The sequence below is a fragment of the Ictidomys tridecemlineatus genome, chromosome 11 (assembly GCF_052094955.1).
Source record: "Ictidomys tridecemlineatus isolate mIctTri1 chromosome 11, mIctTri1.hap1, whole genome shotgun sequence".
NCBI lineage: Eukaryota > Metazoa > Chordata > Mammalia > Rodentia > Sciuridae > Ictidomys > Ictidomys tridecemlineatus.
Genome location: NC_135487.1, coordinates 25,049,236 through 25,069,921, shown reverse-complemented (window position 1 = coordinate 25,069,921; position 20,686 = coordinate 25,049,236). Strand labels below are relative to the sequence as shown.

General features: G+C 37.3%; 1 protein-coding gene across 1 annotated transcript in view; it reads left to right on the top strand.

The window, feature by feature from the left end:
• Positions 1–19,384, top strand: part of Clspn (claspin) — a 37,289-nt gene extending 17,905 nt beyond the window's left edge. Inside the window, exons 9-25 of the mRNA XM_040288369.2 lie at positions 599–790; positions 3,946–4,247; positions 5,505–5,683; positions 5,778–5,842; positions 6,577–6,776; positions 7,109–7,263; positions 8,044–8,270; positions 9,050–9,161; positions 11,473–11,548; positions 12,043–12,119; positions 15,229–15,393; positions 15,497–15,618; positions 16,136–16,263; positions 16,750–16,858; positions 17,208–17,290; positions 17,549–17,710; positions 18,023–19,384. Coding sequence (XP_040144303.1) covers positions 599–790; positions 3,946–4,247; positions 5,505–5,683; positions 5,778–5,842; positions 6,577–6,776; positions 7,109–7,263; positions 8,044–8,270; positions 9,050–9,161; positions 11,473–11,548; positions 12,043–12,119; positions 15,229–15,393; positions 15,497–15,618; positions 16,136–16,263; positions 16,750–16,858; positions 17,208–17,290; positions 17,549–17,710; positions 18,023–18,133 — 2,465 coding nt within the window. The 3' untranslated portion in view covers positions 18,134–19,384. The remainder of the gene's footprint in view (positions 1–598; positions 791–3,945; positions 4,248–5,504; positions 5,684–5,777; positions 5,843–6,576; positions 6,777–7,108; positions 7,264–8,043; positions 8,271–9,049; positions 9,162–11,472; positions 11,549–12,042; positions 12,120–15,228; positions 15,394–15,496; positions 15,619–16,135; positions 16,264–16,749; positions 16,859–17,207; positions 17,291–17,548; positions 17,711–18,022) is intronic.
• Positions 19,385–20,686: the final 1,302 nt, after the last annotated feature.

The window sequence follows — 20,686 nt, the reverse complement described above, 5'->3', positions numbered from 1 at the left end:
ATAGGAAATTGAAGAAATAAGATGAAATTGGGCACAGTGGTACACACTTGTGATCCCAGTGACTTAGGAGGCTGCGGCAGGAGGATTGCAAGTTCGAGGCCAACCTCAGCGATTTAGCAAGTGCCAGCCCCTGGGTTAAGACCTTTAGTAACTTAGTGAGACTTTGTCTCAAATTTAATAAATAAATAAATAAGGGGCTATGGATATAGCTCAGTAATAGAGTACCTCTAGGTTCAATCCCCAGTATGGAAAAAAAAAAAGAAAAGAATAAAAGAAAGAAAAAAGAAGGAAAGTTAAGAATTAGATATTTCTTTCTACCAGCTTAATACTTATAAGAAGAATTGCTATATATTTAGAACTTGTAAGCAATTGTAAATTTTTATCTTAAAAATCTCATTTTTGAAACATTGAGGAAGAATGTTAAGTTGTATGAATTTGATGCAGGTGTTAGCAAACAAAAAAGAGTTTCTCTTTGTGTGTATGATTTTTTTCTTTAACACTGTAAAGCAAAAGACTTACCTTATAATTCTTAATAGGAATCTTGAAGGAAAGAGCTTGAACTTGGCAAACTGACAGACTTATTTGCATTTGGGTTTAGAACTGGAAGCCTTAAAGCAGCGTTTCTGGAAGCATGTTAATCCAACAACCAAGCCCAGGGCTGGCCAAACAGTGAAAGTGAACATCATAGTGAAAGACTTGAGCACTGATGGAAGGGAAGAGCTAAAGGCAGATGTGGTACCTGTGACTTTGGCAGCTGAGAAACTGGATGGAGCAAGCCACACAAAACCAGGTATTTGAGTTTTCATAGCTATTGAAGATCCTATAATGAAAAGTTATAGAATCTTTTTCCTTGGAGACTTTGGAGAGTGGATAGCAATATCTCAGTAGGATTTATATACAGTACATTTAGAAGTGTGGGGTGGGAAAATGACTTTATTTCTTTTCTTTTTTTTTTTTTTTTTTAACTAGAGAGAGTGAGGAGAGAGAGAGAGAGAATATTTATTTCTTAGTTTTCGGCGGACACAACATCTTTGTTTGTATGTGGTGCTGAGGATCGAACCCGGGCTGCACACATGCCAGGCAAGTGCGCTACCACTTGAGTCACATCCCCAGCCCATGACTTTATTTCTTAAACTAGCATTTGTCAAAAACTTATTGCTGAGCATGTTAGCACTCGCCTGTAATCCCAGCTACTAAGGAGAGTGAAGCAGAGGATTGCAAGTTTAAGGCCAGTCTCAACAATTTAATGAGATCCTATCTCAAAAATAAAAAGGGCTGGGATGTACCTTAGTGGTAGAGTACCTTTGGTTCAATACCAATATTTAAAAAAGAAAAAAGAAAGAAGGAAAGAAATATTAATTATACAAAAATAAAAACATAGAGGGGGCTAGGACTGTAGCTCAGTGGTAGATTGCTTGCCTTGCATGTGTAAGGCACTGGGTATGATCCTCAGCACGACATATAAATAACTAGATAGATAGATAGATAGATAAATAATGTATTTTGTCCATGTGCAACTAAAAAAATAAAAATAAAAAAGATTTGTAATTTATTTAAAAAATAAATACATAGAAAGGATAAACAAGAAAAGTAATCTTCTATCAGATACAAATTCTGAAACTATATTGTTTATCTGTCCATTAAACTCATTTCTTTTCATATGTGTGTGTGTTGAAAACAAACAATTCCCAGCCCCACCAAGAAAAAAAACAGGAACACCAATAGTAGGCTGGGGATGTAACTCAGTGGTAGAATGCTTGCCTAGCAGGTGCAAGGCTATAGGTTTGAATCCCAGCACTGGGAAGAAAATAAATAAATAAAAAGGAAACAAACAAATGAACTAAAATAATAGTGTGATCATCCCATGCATGCATTCTGCTTTATAATCTACTTTGTTGTTCTAACAATGTATTGGAAACAGGTCTATTGTTCCTACCTCCACCTTGAAAACACAAGTGATATATCACATGGAAATAATTTACTTTAAAACACTAGGAAAAATGTATTATATGAAAAATTATTCTCCCCAAAGGTGACTGTTAATAATTCATGTATTCTTATAAGAAAAATTTTATGAATAATCCACTTTGTGTGTTTGTATGTGTCATTGGATAGTCATTCTCTACCGACACTGTTCTTCTAGCTGCTTTACATACTTTATCTTGTTTATTTCTCACAACCTGTGAAGTAAATAACAATATTCTTGTTTTATACATAGGGAAACTGATATGCAGAGCACTCACAACACTTGCTCAAGTTTATATTGTTACTAAGTGGTAGAACCTGTAACCTAATCTACTCCAGGCTCAAATTCCCATTGTATTTCTTTTGTTTGGTGGGGAAGGGTACTGGGGATTGAATTCAGGGGCACTTGAACACTGAGCCACATCTCCAGCCCTATTTTGTATTTTATTTAGAGACAGGGTCTCACTGAGTTGCTTAGTGCTTCACTAGTGCTGAGGCTGGCTTTAAACTCTTGGTCCTCCTGCCTCAGCCTCAGGAGCTGCTGGGATCACAGGCATGCGCCCTCGTGCCTGGCTCACATTATATTTCTTTTCATGCTTTTTTAACACAACTTAATATTCCATTGAATGAATACAATATGGTTTGTTTAACCGTGGTCCTAGTGATATACATCATGATTGTTCCAGTTTTTGGTCATTGCATCAAATATTGTCTCTTAGTACCATATATATATAGTATATATATAGTACCATATATATATATATATATATTCTCTCTCTCTCTCTCTCTCTCTCTCACACACACACACACACACACACACACACACACACACAATTACATAATGGCCAGAAACTTCCTCCTCTTCTCCATCTTCCTCAGAGTCATCTGAGGATGCAGAATTCCTTACAGTGGAAGTACTGAGTCAGAATTTAATATGTGTCACTTAATTGTCCTTTAAAATGGTTGCACTAATTTATACTTTAATCATAGTAAGAATTTGTTTTCCCTTGTTTTTTGTTTTTAATATTTATTTTTTAGTTGTAGATGGGCACAGTACATTTATTTTATTTTTTAATTTTTATGTGGTGCTGAGGATTGAACCCAGGGCCTCACATGTGCTAGGCAAGTACTCTACTGCTGAGCCACAACTCCAGCCTCTTCCCTTGTTTTTTTTTTAAATATTTTTTTTAGTTGTAGATGGACACAGTACCTTTATTTTATTTTATTTATTTATTTTTATGTGGTGCTTCACATGTGTTAGGCAAGTGAGCTACAACCCAAGCCCTCCCCTTGTTAATAATGGGTATTATAAAATTTTTTAATTTTGTCAAATGTCAAAAATTATCTTATTTTTATTTGTGTTTTTAATTAAACATTAATTAAGCATTATTTTCACATTTTTATTAATGTTTATTTTTCTGTGGACTACCAGTCCATATCTTTTGTTGATTTTACTCGTGTTTCTTTTTCTGTAATACAGGTAAGTTTATCAATGTTGACCATCGTGGCTGCTGAGCCAGAGACTCTTAAAGCCCCATTCCCTCCTTTTACCCTCTTTTAAATGATTACTTTATAATCCCTGGGTGTAGAAATTTTCTTTGACACTTCGAATTATAATAATTTCTATGTGTTAGAATAACAAAAACCTAGGATACTAAGGTCTTTTCGTGTTATGTGAGATAGTACTAGGGATTGAACCCAGGGACTTTATCACTGAGCTTAATCCCCAGCCCTTTATTTTTAAGTCAGAGTCTCACTCAGTTGTTGAGGCAGGCCTGGAACTTGAGATCCTCCTGCCTCAGCCTCCTAGGTCACCTGAATTATAGGTGTGTGCCACCATGCCTGGTGGGTACTAAGGTCCTTGGTTTTCCTTTTGGGATATGACTGGAACACTTCTAGAGTTGCCTAAAATGCCTACTTAATTATTGTTTTATATAGTTGATCGTTATGTGTAAAGCATTTCAACATATTTTTGTTCAGGTGAAAAGTTGCAGGTGCTAAAAGCTAAACTGCAAGAGGCAATGAAACTCCGAAGATTTGAGGAGCGCCAGAAGCGCCAAGCATTGTTTAAATTAGATAACGAAGATGGGTTTGAGGAAGAGGAGGAGGAGGAGGAGGAGGAAGAAATGACAGATGAGTCTGAGGAAGATGGAGAAGAGGAAGAAGATGAAGAGAAAGAAGCTGAGGAATTGGAGGAAGAGAAAGAAGTGGAGGGACTGGAGGAAGAGGAAGAGAAAGAAGCGGAGGAACTGGAGGAGGAGAAGGAAGAAGGCAATCAGGAGGTTTCTGGCCCTTATGTAATTTAGTAACTTGATGATAATGAATAAGAGAAAGAAAATCAGATATAAAAAAGTATAATAAGCATTTAAAATTGTATAAGGAATTTTAGCCATACGGAAATGGTAACTTATCTCATGAATACCTAAATCTTAGTACCTTTAATTCTGTCAGCATCACTGAGCATCTATAATTCACAGAGCTGAATCCTTGGCTTCTACTGGGTATGGTGGTACATGCTGGTAATTCTAGCTGCTCAGGAGGCTGAGATAAGAGGAGTGAGAGTTCAAATCCAGCCTTAGCAAAAGTGAGACGCTAAGCAACTCAGTGAGACCCTGTCTCTAAATAAATACAAAAAAGGGCTGGGGATGTGGATCAGAGGTTGAGTGCCCCTGAGTTCAGTCCCTGGTACCCCCCAAAATAACTATAATAATGCTAATATTGAAAATGACTTTATATTAATATTAATTTTAACTTGTTTATTTGTTTTTCTCTATCTAGACTCAAAAGCCATCTTAATCTTGGTTGAGATGGAATAAATTATCAGGCAAGCAGAGGCCTTCCAAATTAATATCATTCTTTTGTGAAGAAAGTATTTATAGAAGGACTTTCTTTTTTTTTTTTTAAGAGAGAGAGAGAGAGAATTTTTTAATATTTATTTTTCAGTTTTTCGGTGGACATAACATCTTTATTTTATTTTATGTGGTGCTGAGGATCAAACCCAGCGCTCTGTGCATATCAGGCAAGCACGTTACCACTTGAGCCACATCCCCAGCCCCTAGAAGGACTTTTTGTCCTTGTTCTATAGTATTGTTTTCTGCCCAGGAAGAATAGGTGATTATATGATTGTTAGGTATGAAAAAGCTTTCTTGTTTTTTTCATTAATATTTAACCCTGGGTCAAAGAAAAAGAAAGCAATGCTAAGCTGGGCAGCATATCACACACAGTCTGTGTTTGGTTTGAGGTCAGTAGTCATCCTGCAATTGTACTTTAATCATTTAACCTCTTATTACCTCAGGAAAATGATAATCAAGACTTCTTTTGTAATCTTATAACAATTTGGGGAGTGTAAAAAGGTATAGATATAAAAGAGCTCTAAAAGTGTTAAGGGGAAATTATGTTGATGATAATGGTCAAGTTTAGCTTTACAGATTTAAGATGTGACTTGTAACCAAGCAGCTTTATTTCAAATTAACAGTGAGATTTGCTTTTAAAGTTTTTAACTTGTATTATTCTGTTTTGGGGTGGCATGATTGGTAAAGAACGCAGAATTCCTTCTTGGTAGTGAAGATCTAGAACTCAAAGATGAGAAAGAAATGGATAAAGATAATATTGACGGCGGTAGTGAAATTGGCAAGTCCGTCGATCTTCTTTCTGTTCCCAAGCCTCTCTCATCAGATTCTACCTTACTTCTATTTAAGGACAACTCTTCCAAGATGGGGTAAGTAACCCTAAGGAAATATAAAATTCCTTGAATTTTCCCCTTTAGTAAGAAATAGGAACAGATACAAACAGTTTACCTTCTTATTTTATAGTTATTTTCCTACTGAAGAAAAGTCAGAAACAGATGAAAACTCAGGAAAACAGCCCAGTAAACTGGGTAAGTGATTCTTACACAGAACTTAACTTTGCTTTTGTCCTCCAACTTTGATACTTAATTATTACAGTCCCATAAAGGTTCCTTTTTTTTTTTTAATCAAGGATTGAACTCAGGGGTATTCAACCACTGAGCCACATCCCCAGCCCTATTTTTGTATTTTATTTAGAGACAGGATCTTATGGAGTTGCTTAGCAGCCTCACTTTTTGCTGAGACTGGCTTTGAACTTGTAATCTTCCTGTTTTATCCTCTGGGATTACAGGCGTTTTCCACCTTGCCTGGCCAAAGTTTCCCTTTTTTTAATCCTAGAGACTTTCTGGTCTAACCTGTGACAATGAGTTTATAAATTAGAATAATTTTCTTGGTCCCATTTTTGAAAGACTTAATAAATTTTCTTCATAGTGCACCATGGACATCTAATAGGCCCCTAGTGAATGCATGTTGATTGAGTGAAACACGAATTATTTCTATATGTAGGTCAAAGGAAGGTGTTTAATTAGAAAATGAGGAACGATTATAGGCATTAAGGCAGGGTGAGAAGAGAAATTTTAGGTGTCACTTAGCTCACAGTAATAAATATGACTATATAATGTATCATAGTATTGTAATTTAACTTAATGATTTGGAACCTGTGACTAGAGATTTGCCTATGAAATTTACCTGTTTCGTCTTTTTCCTAAACAATCCACCCTTATTTCTGTATTCTTGCACTTAAAAGATATTTCTCTTTCTTTAGATGAAGATGATTCATGTTCATTGTTAACAAAAGAGAGCAGCCACAATAGCAGCTTTGAGCTGATTGGCTCTACAATTCCATCCTATCAGCCTTGCAACAGACAAACAGGCCGAGGGACCAGTTTTCTCCCTATAGCAGGAGGATTCAGATCTCCTTCCCCTGGGCTATTTCGAGCCAGTTTGGTCAGCTCAGCTTCTAAGGTAAGGTGGTAATAGTTTTTCTAATTCTCTCCTCCTTTTGCTTCCCACATTTCTAAATAAAGTGTGTCCCAGCCAACCAACTCCCACCTTCTTGGTACTGAGCTTATGTGTGTTCAGCTTTAAAAATCCACCCCCTTTGTGGATTAAATACAAGCTTCTTACTTTATTGGAGATATTTTTCTTTAGGCCTCTTTTTGCTATGCATTGTCCTTCTCAACTACAATTGCCTGAGAATATATGAAATATTGCAAATAGCAACTTCTGTTGTTGTCATGACACTGAATGACATTTCTGAAATGTTTTGTTAATGTTTGTTTTTGTTTTGGTGCCAGAGTTCAGGGAAACTGTCTGAGCCTTCACTTCCCATAGAGGATTCCCAGGATCTGTATAACGCCTCCCCAGAACCTAAGACACTTTTCCTAGGAGAAGGAGACTTCCAGTTCTGTTTAGAAGATGACACTCAGAGCCAACTGTTGGATGCAGATGGGTAGGTAGTTTTGTGTTTCTGTGGGTGGGAATGGTGCTGGGTACTGCTTAATTTTGTTTAAAAATAAAGTGAGCTTCTGTCACTCCATCTGTGCTTTCTCTTATGAGAAGGAGAAGGTGTACAGACCATTAGTATTACATTCTACAAGTTTGAACAAAGTCTATCCAGAAAATAATGTAAATAACTCTTGCTGATATTCTGATCCTTTGATCTCTTCTTATTTGCAATACATAGATCTTGCATTAAAAGGGCATCAAATTTCTCTGTGTGCATACTACTCTGTTAGGATTGTTGGGTAGGACTGAGAATTCATGAATTGGTGGCACGTTATTGGATATGATACCAGTTCTACTCTAGTATTATCTGAAAACAAAAATTATCCAATTATTCTTTACATTTTCCTTTTTTGGGGGAGATGAAGGTATGGAACCCAGGGTCACTTTACTACTGAGCTACATCCCCAACCCTTTTTATTTTATTTTTTTATTTTGAGACAGGGTCTCACTAAATTGCTTAGTTGCCTTGAACTTGTCTCAGCCTCCTGAATCACTGGGTTTACAGGCATGCATGGCACCTGACTACACTTTACCTTTTGAATAGAACTTTATTCTTTCATGAAACTTCCCCTACCCTTTTTAGATTAGTATGAAGTTAGAATCGTTTGTTTTATGGTTTGAAATTCAGCTTCTAACTGTGGTGTTGGAAATGAATTCAGAGTTTTTCACCTATTACCTTGCATCTTCTTTAGAAAATTTCTTACACTATTCTTTGTGCTTATAGGTTCTTAAATGTTAGAAACCACAGAAATCAGTACCAATCTTTGAAGCCTCAGTTGCCATTGGCCAGTATGGATGAGAATGCCATGGATGCCAACATGGATGAATTGTTGGATTTGTGTACTGGGAAGTTTGCATCTCAGTCTGAAAAATGTCGAAGCAGGAAGAGTGACAAGAAAGAGAACATGGAGGAACTTCTAAATCTTTGCTCTGGAAAATTTACTTCTCAGGGTAAATGTCCAACAATAGGCAACAGGCTTACTATAGCCACATTTTTTTTCTTTTTTGCTCCATTTTTTTGATGATACTGGGAATTGAACCCATAAGTGCTCTACCATTGAGCTACACTGCCAGCCCTTTTTATTTTTTGAGGCAGGGACTCACAAAGTTACTGAGATTGACCTTGAACTTTCAGTCCTTTTACCTTGGCCTTCCAAGTAGCTGTGATTGTGTGTACACCATGCCCAGCTACCAGAGTCAAATATATTAAGTCAGTGTCATTGAAAAGAATCCATGAATCCTTAGGTGAAAATTTCCTAGAAAATAGGACTATGATGGAATCTTGCATGATGTTAGAATTCACTGTATAGTTCCTGACATTTAGATCTTTACTTTCTTAGAATGGTAAAGTGTCAATTTAAGACTGCTTTAGTTTTGTCCATATCATGTCATTTATAATTAATTTGTGTACAAAATTTAGAACAATGTCTGGGACATAGTAAATTCCATATAAATGTTAACTTATTTTCTATCTATGCTCACATTCCCCCCAACACACACACCTTCTAGAATGTAAACTCTGTGAGAGAGTTGAGATCTATTTTGTTCATTACTGTTGCCCTGGTACTCAGCATATAGTAAGCATAAATATGGATTTATTGAATGAATCGATGGTGAAGTTTTTGGCAAGTTTACCTTAGAACTGTATTGAGCTGGTATGTCTTTAGGTGGCTAGAAAAAAGGATAAAATTGTAATTTTTGGTAACAAAACTTTTTTCTTATTGATGTAGATGCCTCCTCACTGACTCCGCTGGAATTGAGTAAGCAGGAAAAGGAGAACAGCATGGTTGATCCAATGGAAGAAGCGCTTGCTCTGTGCTCAGGTTCTTTCCCAACGGACAGGTGAGTCTCAGATTGGTGGAAATCTGAGAAGTTCTGGTCTTTTTGTAAAATACTAGAATCAGGTTTTCTAGGTTTAGTACTAACTGATTGTCTTAGAGGCTTAATATCTTGTCAGAGAGTCTTACAATGGATTTGAATTTAATATTTGCATAGTAATGAAATTGTAATACTTTGAAAATTAGCACTTAAAAAGGAAGAAAAAACATATGAAAGATGCTTAACATCATTAGTAATTAGAGAAATGCAAATCAAAACCACAAGGAAAGGCTGGGGATGTGGCTCAGGCGTAGAGCACTTGCCTAGCATGTGTGAGGCACTGGATTTGATTCTCAGCACCACATATAAATAAATAAATAAGCAAACCACAAGGAAGTACTGACTTCATTGACTATGATAAAAAAATAAATCAGTAGTGTTAGAGAATATAAAGGACATGGAACCCTTGTGTTTTTTGGAGAGAATGTATAATAGTGTGGCTGCTATAGAAAGCAATATGATGATTCCCCCAAATTAAAAATAGAGCCAGGTACAGTGGCACACACCTGTAATACCAGCAACTTGGGAGGCTAAGCCAGGAGGATTGTAAATTCAAGGCTATCTCAGCAATTTTGTGAGGCTTTGTCTCAAAAAAAAAAAAAAAAAAAAAAAAACTAACAAAAGGGGTAGTGTAGCATCCCTTGTTTCAATCCCCAGAAAAAATAAAATCATCATCATCATAAACAGAATTACTATCTGATCTAGTGATTCCCCATCTTAGTATAGACTCAAAAGGAGTGAGAACAAGGACTCATGAGATATTTGTACACCCATGTTCAAAGCAGCATTGTTCACAATAGCCAAAATATGGAAGCAACCCCATGACCTATTTACATATGAATGGATAAACAAAATGTGGTATATACAATGGCATATTTAACTTAAAAGGAAAAACATTTTGACACATGATACCACATGGATGGACCTTTAGGATATTATGCTGAGAACAATAAGCTAGTCAGAAAAAGAGAAATGCAGTTATGAGTCTGCTTATGTAAGGCATTTAGAGTAGTCAAATTCATAGAGGCAGAAAGTTAAATCATGGTTGCCAAGAGTTGGAAGGAGGAAGGAATGGAAAGTTGTTTGGGTATAGTTTCAGTTTTTATTTTTCAGTACTGTGGAATGAACCCAGAAGCACTGTAAAACTGAGCTACATCCTACCCTTTTTAATTTTTTTATGTTGAAACAGTGTCTCCCTGAGATACTGAGGCTGGCCTCAAACTTGCAATACTCTTGCTTCAGCCTCCCTAGCCACTAGGATTATAGACCTTACCACAACCTCCCACCCGAGTTTCAGTTTTAAAAGATGAAAAAAGTTTTGATTGTTTGAATAACAATGTAAATATACTTAACACTACCAAATTGTATAGTTAAAAATGGTTAGGAGGCTAAATTTTATGTTATATGTATTTTATCACAATTAAAACATTTTTCAAAAGGCAAAATATCTATCTCTGGTTTGTTGAAGAGATTATTTGTGTTGATAATATATTTTAAATTCTTAATTTAGCTTGTTGCTTGTAGTTTGCTTTCAAAACTTATTTATTGCTGGGCACAGTGGCTCTCACGCCTTTAATCCCAGTGACTTGGGAGGCTGAGGCAGAAGGATCACAAGTTTGAGGCCAGCCGCAGCAAGGCCCTGTTTCAAAATAAAAAGGAATAGTGGATATAGCTCAGTCATAAAGCAGTGCTGGGTTCAATCTCCAGTCCCCCCCCCCCCCCCCGAAAAAAAACCTTGTTTATTGGGGCTGGGATTGTGGCTCAGAGGGAAAGTGTTCGCCTCGCATTTGTGAGGCACTGGGTTTGATCCTCAGCACCACATAAAAATAAAACAAAGATATTGTGTCCACCTATAACTAAAAAAATAAATATTAAAAAAAAAAACTTCTTCTTGGGCTGGGGATGTGGCTCAAGCGGTAGCGCGCTCACCTGGCATGCACGGGGCACTGGGTTCGATCCTCAATACCACATAAAAATAAAATAAAGATATGTGTCCACCTAAAACTAAAAAATAAATATTGAAAAAAACAAACAAAACTTCTTTATTAAAGCCATTTCCAGTGGCACACACCTATAATCCCAGTGACTGAAGACTGAAGCAGAAGAGTCACAAGTTCAAGGCCAACCTGGGCAATTTAGGGAGATCCTATATCAAAATAAATAAAAAAGGGCTGGGAATGTAGTTCAGTGAAAGAGCGCTCTTGGGTTCAATCCCCTAGAACCAAAAAAAAAAAAAAAATTCTAACATCTATTGGTTCATTGATCTGCATTGTAGGGAGGAAGAAGATGAAGAGGAAGAATTTGGAGACTTTCAGCTTGTTCCAAATGAAAATGAATTTGATAGTGATGAAGTGAGTATAACTGAACTCCATGTTTTGATGCCCTTAGGAATTTCTTTCTTGTCTGAGTTCTTGAGAATCCTGAGTTTAGCATTTTATCAGAAACTACAGTATCCCATAATGAGGCATGTGAGCATTTGTTTTTTGTTTGTTTGTTTTTGGTGCTGGGAATTAAACCCAGGGCCTTATGCTTGCGAGACAAGTACTCTACCAACTGAGATATAACCCCCAGCCCGTGAGCAGAAGTTTCTAAATCCTATTTTTAATAATTTTTTTGTGTAAGGTCCTGGGAATTGAACCCAGGGCTTTATGCATGCTAGAGAAGCACTCTGCCACTGAGCAGTACCCCAGCCCCTAGGTGTTTTGTTTTGCTTTGTTTTAAATAGGAAATATAACATCAAATTTATATATACCTAAGACATGAGAGTATTAAACTTCTATAAAGCCTGTTTTTGTTAAGGACACATCTTATTCTGCTTAACTGGGTGTGATAACTGATTTTACAGGAGGAACACAGTGACTCTGGTAATGAAGATGATGAGGAAGAACTCCTGAAGCAATCTGAGAAATTGAAAAGGCAAATGTAGGTACTATGTCCATTCCTTCAACTGCTAGAAAGTTCCCCTAATAATTGAGTTATATCATGCCATTTTTTTTTTCCTGAATTTGCTGGTTGTAGTTCTATTTTTGTGGTTAACTTAGTTTAAATAAAATCCTTCTTCCATATGACATCTCTTGAGTACTTAAAGATGTCATGTTTTCCTTAAGTCATGAGTATACTAGACCTCTCTAGTGTCTTCCAGAACTAGTAACATTTCTTGTGACAGTACTTTCAGTCTTATATCCTGGATATTCTCTATCTTCAAGTGTGGTCTGGCTATTTCCTTGAACTAGATGTATACTACTTATAATATGGCCAAAGATCTTAAGAGCTGAGCCATACTTTAAATCCTGAGGATCTAGTAGATAACTAAAGTTCTCTGGGACTTATTTTTTATGAATTGCTGTCGTTTGTTTTGTTTTGTTTTGTTTTGTTTTCATTATAGTCTTGGGCAAATGACCCATTTTATTTTTGGAATTTTGGAATGTTTGTTGTTCTGATCAAGAAAGTAAAACATTTATTTTAACTATATTTAAAAGAATATAGAATGGTCTGGGCACAGTTTTGGAGAGGTTGAAACTATAGGGTCAAATTTGAGGCCAGCCTCAGCTACTTAGTGAGCCTCTGTCTCAGAATTTAAAAGGCTCAGGATATAGTACAGTGATTAGAGTCCCCCCCACTGGGTTCATTCCTCAGTACTAAGAAACACAGACACACACAATCAAAAAGAATACAGAGGCCGGGTGCAGTGGCACATGCCTGTAATCCCAGCGGCTCTAGAGGCTGAAACAGGAGGATCGCAAGTTCAAAGCCAGCCTCAGCAAAAGTAAGACTCTAAGAACTCAATGAGACCCTGTCTCTAAATAAAATCCAAAACAGGGTTGAGGATGTGACTTAGTGGTTGAGTGCCCCTGAGTCCAATCCCTGGTACCCCCCCCCCAAAAAAAATGTTGCTCATGTCTACTTCCAAAATATATATGAAAGTGTCCATGGTAATAATTTATTCTTAATGTTTTTATGCATATATATATATATATATTTTTTTTTTTTTTTTTGATACCAGGAATTGAACTCAGGGGCACTCAACCACTGAGCCCATCCCCAGCCCTATTTTGTATTTTATTTAGAGACAGGGTCTCACTGAATTGCTTAGCGCCTCGCCATTGCTGAGGCTGGCTTTAAACTCAAGATTCTCCTGAGCTTCTGGGGTTACAGGCATGTACCACTGCTCCTGGTATATATATTTTTATATAGTTGAGATTTATAAAATTTTTCATATTGCATCTTGCTTTTCCCTCACTCAGCATATCCATAAGTTTCCCTGTGATGTTAAAAAAAGTTTCACAAACATAAATTTAATAGGAATTTGTTAAATAGTATGTGAATTGTTTTTGGAATTCTTGTACAGGATAGTGTATTGATCCTTTGTTAGATTTATACTGTTGCTTTTAGCCCTTCATTCCATTCCATTAAGATCTGTTTAAGGTTCTAATTTGTCACCTGTCAGATTAACTATTTCATACAGCTTTAGGCTATCTGTAGAGTTTTCTAGAGAAATTATTCTTAAGCCTTATTTTACTATAGAGCTTTTTGTTTAGATGTAAGTTTTATAAAGCTAAAAGTTGAATGCTCAAAGAAGGTGGATGGGAAGATTGGGAAACTTAGTGACTAGTAAGCCCCTAAGGAACTCCCCAGGAGTTGAATTTAGAGGAATTTAGCTTTAAAAAAAAAAATAGTCTAAAACTCTTTGATAAAAATCAGCCTTCAGAAGAAACCAAAGTTCTTCCTCTTGTCACCATATACAATAGAACTTGGAACCCAGAATGATAACCGACTTTTTATGGTGAGCTGAAATTAGAAAAGGTGACTAGAGGTGATTTTGATTACCAGGAGCTCTTCTCTTTAGTTTTGCCTCTAATTTGAGAGTGGGTCAAGGTTTGATAAGCTGTAAGAAGATCCCAGTATATGACCTTTCTATAACATACTATTTCCTAAAACCTGGTATACTTAAATGCATAACAAACTAGTTTAATTTTCCAACAGGTATTCCTAATATGGTTACCCAGCCTAGGTTGAATTCAGGCTGTTGTATCTCCTAGCTCTGTGACCTTTGGTAAATTGTATAATTTCTATGAATCTCCTTAGGTGATTTCTATGGTAAACGTCTATAACTCTTTTTTTTTTTTTTTTATTGTTGGTTGTTCAAAAACGTCTATAATTCTTTCCAGAACTAATAACATTACTAGTGTCATTGCTTCTAGTCTCCTCATGTCCTGATTATTCTCTTTATCAACTGTAAAATGAAAGAAATAATAGTACCCACTCCTAAAATTACTTATAAAGCAATTATTGGCATATGGAATGTTCTAAGTGACCAACTTTTTTTTTTTTTTTTTTTTTGGTACTGGGGATTGAACCCAGGGGCACTTGACCACTGAGTTATATCCTTAGACCTTTTTAAATTTTTATTTTGAGACAGGTTTTTGCTAATTTGCTGAAGCTAGCCTTGAACTTGTGATCTCCTACCTAAACTTCCAGAGTCACTGGGATTATAGACATGTGCCACCACGCCTGGCTCATCTTTAAACATTTTAGAAAACATTATTTTAGATATTATCAAAATACATTCTTAAGTTTATGCATATTGTTATTATAGGTGACTCTGTGTTCTGTTTTTCTTATTGTGTCCATGTTCTGTGTATGTAATCATTATTGTATCTTCTAATCTTTTTTTTTTTTTTTTTTGTCTTTATTTTATTTATTTATGTGGTGCTGAGGATCGAACCCAGGGCCTCACAGGTGCTAGGCAAGCGTTCATACCACTGAGCCACAACCCCAGCCCCAGTATCTTCTTTTTTTTTTTTTTTTTTTTTTTAAAGAGAGAGTGAGAGAGAGAGGGGGACAGAGAGAGAGAGAATTTTAACATTTATTTATTTTTTCTTAGTTCTCGGCGGACACAACATCTTTGTTGGTATGTGGTGCTGCTGAGGATCGAACCCGGGCCGCACGCATGCTAGGCGAGCGCGCTACCGCTTGAGCCACATCCCCAGCCCCGCCCCAGTATCTTCTAATCTTGAAAATTATTTTCCAGGAGATTGAAGAAATACCTGGAGGATGAAGCAGAGGTGTCAGGAAGTGACGTGGGAAGTGAAGATGAGTATGATGGGGAAGATATTGATGAATATGAAGAGGATGTAATTGATGAAGTACTTCCTTCTGATGAGGAATTACAAAGTCAAATCAAGAAAATACACATGTTAGTATCCCAATAATTCTAAGTAACAGGATGCTTCTTAAGGCAGGCCCTAAAATCAGCCAGAATCGTCCTGGTTTTAAACACCTTATTTCTCCTGTTGTAGGAAAACAATGTTGGATGATGATAAACGAAAACTACGTTTATACCAAGAGAGGTACCTTGCTGATGGGGATCTGCACAGTGATGGTCCTGGGCGAACAAGAAAATTCCGATGGAAAAATATAGGTATCTTGGTTGCTCTCTTTGGAAACAAATGGTTTCAGCCCTGAGAATGTTTACTCAGTGCTAGAGCACTTGACTATCTTGTGTAGCATATACATACAAAAGAAACAAAAAAGTTCTGATGTACATATTTGGTCTAGGTTAAGATGGCAAATGACAACCAGTGGACTTAGCTATAACCATTGTTTTCTTTTTTTGGATGTGTGATTGAACCCAGGTGTATTTTAAACACTGAGCCCTTTTTGTTTTTTATTTTTGAGACAGGGTCTTACTAAGTAGCTTAGAGCCTCATTAAGTTGTTGGGGCTGCCCTTGACTTCTGATCCTCCTGTCTCAGCCTTCCAAGCCCCTGGAATTGCAGGCGTGCACCACCGTGCCTGACATAACCATTGTTTTCTATGAGTGGGTGGGAAAGATTTATGTCAATGTTCAGTCTTTGATAGGGATTTATTTTTTATCTGTCTGATTATCTTCTGCTGTGGGGATTACAGAATGCTAAAAGCCTTAACTTTTTGCTTTAGATGATGCTTCCCAGATGGACTTGTTCCACAGAGACTCTGATGATGATCAGATTGAAGAACAGCTTGATGAAACAGAAGCCAAATGGAGAAAGGAGCGTATTGAACGAGAGCAATGGCTTCGAGACCAGGTAGAAAGTCTGCAAAAAAAATTCCCTATTCTGACCTTAGTTTATCAAAAGGAGAGGACCCAGTCACTTTTAACTTAACATGGATTGTTTCAAAATCTTAGTCAACATTTAGTAGCCCCCTTTATATATTTTTTTCTTAATATTATTTTTTAGTTGGACATAGTACCTTTTTTAATTTATTTATTTTTATGTGGTGCTGAGGATCAAACCTAGTGCCTCACATGTGCTAGGCAAATGTTCTACCACTGAGCCACAACCCCAGGCCATTTACTAGCCCTTTGAATCTTTTTTTGCACTGAGAAGGATAAATGATGATGTGCAATTATCTTCAGGTTTATTTGTCCAAAATTTTTTTTTTCCTAAAGCAGCAAAAATTGCAAAAACGAAAACAAATGATATCCCAGTAACCTAGCTTCACAACCCAGGCTATGCTATTTAGGGAAGCTATGGAGTTTTATGTTAATGCTGTATGGTTTTTATTTTCAGGCACAGCAGGGGAAAATTACAGCTGAAGAAGAAGAAGAAGAAATTGGGGAAGACAGTCAGTTTATGATGCTAGCCAAGAAAGTTACAGCAAAAGCACTGCAGAAGAATGGTGAGTTCTTATATCTCTTTAGGGTCTAGCCCCTTGAATTGTTAGTGCTGAAGCCTTAGAAGTGACATGAACCTTCAGGAGCTATTGGAGGTTAGTTTTAAGCTTGTATCTAATACTGTCACAGAGGTTGGAAGAGACCGAATACTTGAATCTTAGACTATTGGGCAGCAGAGATTGTGCTTGTGGGTTTATATAGCTGCTTTTGCTTTATGATCTAAGGCTCAGAGTAATGAGAAAGTTCCTTTGTTTTAGCTCATTGGTTTAGTTATGAGGCTCTTAGCATGTTTATATGTAAAAGTAATTCTGCCTAGCTTTGCTTAGAACAGTCCTCTCTGTCTTTTCTTTCCAGCTAAACGCCCTGTGGTTATTCAGGAATCAAAGCCTCCACTCAGTGATCCTTTTGAAGCCATCAAACCTGCAAGTGCTCACCAGGTTGGTTGAAACTTTGTCAGTCTGATAGTCATGGTGTACAGGTTTTAAAGGCCCAGGTCAAGCTAAGAGAATAGCCTCCCTAAGATAGGGAGGTGGCCACAGGAAATGAGAATATCAAAGGTGCCTGCTATTTCTTCTTTACTTAAATAGAATAGAAATATGTCCCTTTAATACCTGTAGGGGAGCAGAGAGGGTAAATAACTTTTTGTTCTTCCTTGGAATTTGGGATTTAATATCAGATAACTCTTCATTTCTTAGCTGAAGACAGGCTCGCTGCTAAACCAGCCCAAAGCTGTGCTTCAGAAACTGGCTGCTCTTTCTGATTGCAACCCTAGTGCTCCCCGAAATTCAAGAAACTTTGTCTTTCATACACTTTCTCCTGTCAAGGCTGAGGCAGCAATGGAATCATCTAAGCCTCAGGTAAGGAAGTTGAGAACTAACATGGTACCTTCCAAGGCAAAATTTATTTATTTTAATTAAAATACAAAAGTTCTGGTCTAATAATTTATGCTACAGTGTCATAATTCTGTGCTCCCCAGTGACATACAGGGGAATTGCTACCCCCAATAGGTAATTAGCTTTTAAACTTGTCGGAAAATTTTTATATTGTTTTCTTTATTTTCTGTTGTGAATCATCCATGATTCAACTGAGTTGTTTAAGAGCTAACTGGAGGTAAGTAAGTACCTATTTGAGGGTTTTAAGCTGGCCCTGACTTCCTCTCTGTTCTCTAGGTGAGAAGAAGAGGTCCATCGTTAATGACATCCCCTTCTCCTAAGCGCCTCAGAACAGAAGATAGCACCCCAGGAATGAAGCGAAGCATCTTCAAATATTTAGAAAGCTAACACTATAAAGGGTGCCAACACCTATGCTGAGACTATTTTGAGAAGTTTCTGACACTGAAGGTTGGAATTGATGCTCATACTGATGAACGCTCCTTCCTTCATAATTAATGCATTATGATTATGAACAAAGATTCCAGTTTTTTTACTACATGGCTGTGGGCATCTTTTCCTTTTCCTAATATTATTTCTTGGGTTGCCCACTAATCTTAATTCTTCAGTGTCCCCAACATCGACTTATGTAATATTTGATTGAAGTCTCACTTCCTTCATTAAACATTTAACATTATATTCTAGCAGCTTCTTGGGTTGACACCTCTTTGATAGAGGTGGTTGGAGGAGGAAGAGGGGGAGGAAGGAAGCATAATGCTGCAGAAAATTACAGAAAGTGGCACAAGTATGATTCCTTCACACCTGCAGATCCCTGCCATGGTGACCAGGACTCAGTGAAGGAGAGACTTCTTAAACTGAGACCTAGGAAACAACAAATGGACTGTTGTATTAGGCTTGCCCCTTCCATTTTCCTGCCAAGGCTGCTTCAAATTTCTAAATGACCTTTGTTGCCTTTATAATAAGGTCTTAAACTGGTATAGATTCTAAAATACCTTACCCCTAATTTTCTTAGGTGTGGAATGAAGATAAAGAGTTGCACCCAGTGTCTCCCTATTAGTCTGTGGAGCACAGAGATTTCTCCTGGAACTAAATTCTCAATTTGAAACACTGTTTCTCAAGGACCCTCCTTCTTTTATCTGACAAGAAGAAATATAACCATTATTTATCGCATCTCCTGGGTTGAGCATAATGCTCTGACCATTCAGGACATTTTAATATTTCATTACTAATGTTGAGAGACCACCATGGAGTTTAATAAAAATGTCATTAGGAGAATTCCATCATTCCCCTCTTCCTTAAGTTACCCTGGGGCTCTCAGAAGTTTAAATTGACTTTTCCCTCTCAAACCTGAACATTAGTGCTGCTTTGGATAAACATTTCATATGAATGTTACAGTTTCTTTCAAGAGCTGGACTTGGGAAATTGAATGAGATTGTTTCGGTTTTTATTTGGAGATGGGGAACACCAATTTAAGTGATGAAATTAGGGTGTGGGTTTTCTACAGTTTTTTAATACTCAAGATTCTGTCTTTAACAGAATTCATGTTTGTATATTTGTAATCTTGTAATGTGGGATATGTGTATAAAGTTGTTTTAATATGTATGTAGTTTTTCAATAAATCCTAATGTCTTGAAGACAGGATTTTCTGTCACTTGAATGCTCATTTTTAGGTCAGTACCAATCTAATGTTAGGGAGCATTTCATTTTCAGGGCCTCTCCCTCCCAGGAAGGCCCTCTGAGTCGGGAGTGGGGGGCTGCTGCAGTTATCTCTTCACTGGCCCATCAGTACCTGTCCACTGATCAGACTAACTAACCCTAATAGTCTAAGTTCAGTGCAGGTGAGGAGAGTTTACATAAATGGTACATTTGTTTCAGCCCTTTGGGGGCACTTTATCCTCAGCCAACTTTGTATTATTTCACCCTAGCTGTGGGTCTAAGGGTGGGTCTTTGATCTCTCTAAATAGTGGCCAATGTTTAGCAATTCTTCCTGGGCAAAAGAGAACTAAGAAGAAAATCTAGAAATTTATCCCTTTTTTTCTTCTCCACATGCTTTTTTTGGAGGGAGCAGGCACAGGTGGCAAGGGTTTTGTAGAACAGAGGTGAAGATGATTGGAATTGACCACTGAGGATAAAATCAGTGCCTGAGAAATCTGGGGGGCAAATGGCTTCTGTTTGAGGCTCCAGGGACAATGTGCTTTTTAGAAAAAGAAATGTGGAATCTAAAATTAAAACTCTAGGTTGTTTTTCCTCATGCCAGTATAGCTGCCATAAGGCAAGATAAGCCTTGATCTTGGTAACAGGATTGAATGAAGAGTTTCAGCCTGGTCCACATGCCTTTAACCCAGAGCACTGAGTCATTAGCATCTGCTGTTTTAGTAAACTGGAACCCAGGGCTCACCACTATTGACTCCTAGTAGAACTGAGCTCCATTAGCTTGTTTGTGGGGGGAGTGGGGGTTGGGAAAGTACTCTGGGGATTCAATCTAGGGGTACACTACTACTGAGCTATACCCACAGCCCTTTTTAATTTTTGTTTTGAAACAGGGTCTCACTAAGTTGCTGAGGCTACCCTCAAACTTGCAATCCTCCTGCCTCAGCCTTGAGTAACTGAGATTACAGCTTCTCTCTTAGCTTGGAAATTTCATATTTGGTGAGATAAAAGTTCAAGATTTGCCAATGGCACGGGCCTGTAATCCCAGCTACTTGGGAGACTGAGGCAGAAGGATCACAGGTTTGAGACAGTCTCAGTAACAGCAATACCCTGTTTCAAAAAAAAAGCTGGGGGGGTGGTTAGGGATGTAGGTCAGTGGTAAAGTATTCCTGGTTTCAATCCCCTGTACCAGGAGTTAGAGGGGACTTTAAGCAGGTCTCTAGTCTCATTTTTTTCAGTCCACAGTAGCACCAACCATATTAGGGTCTCTTCTATAAAATATCAGATTATTTT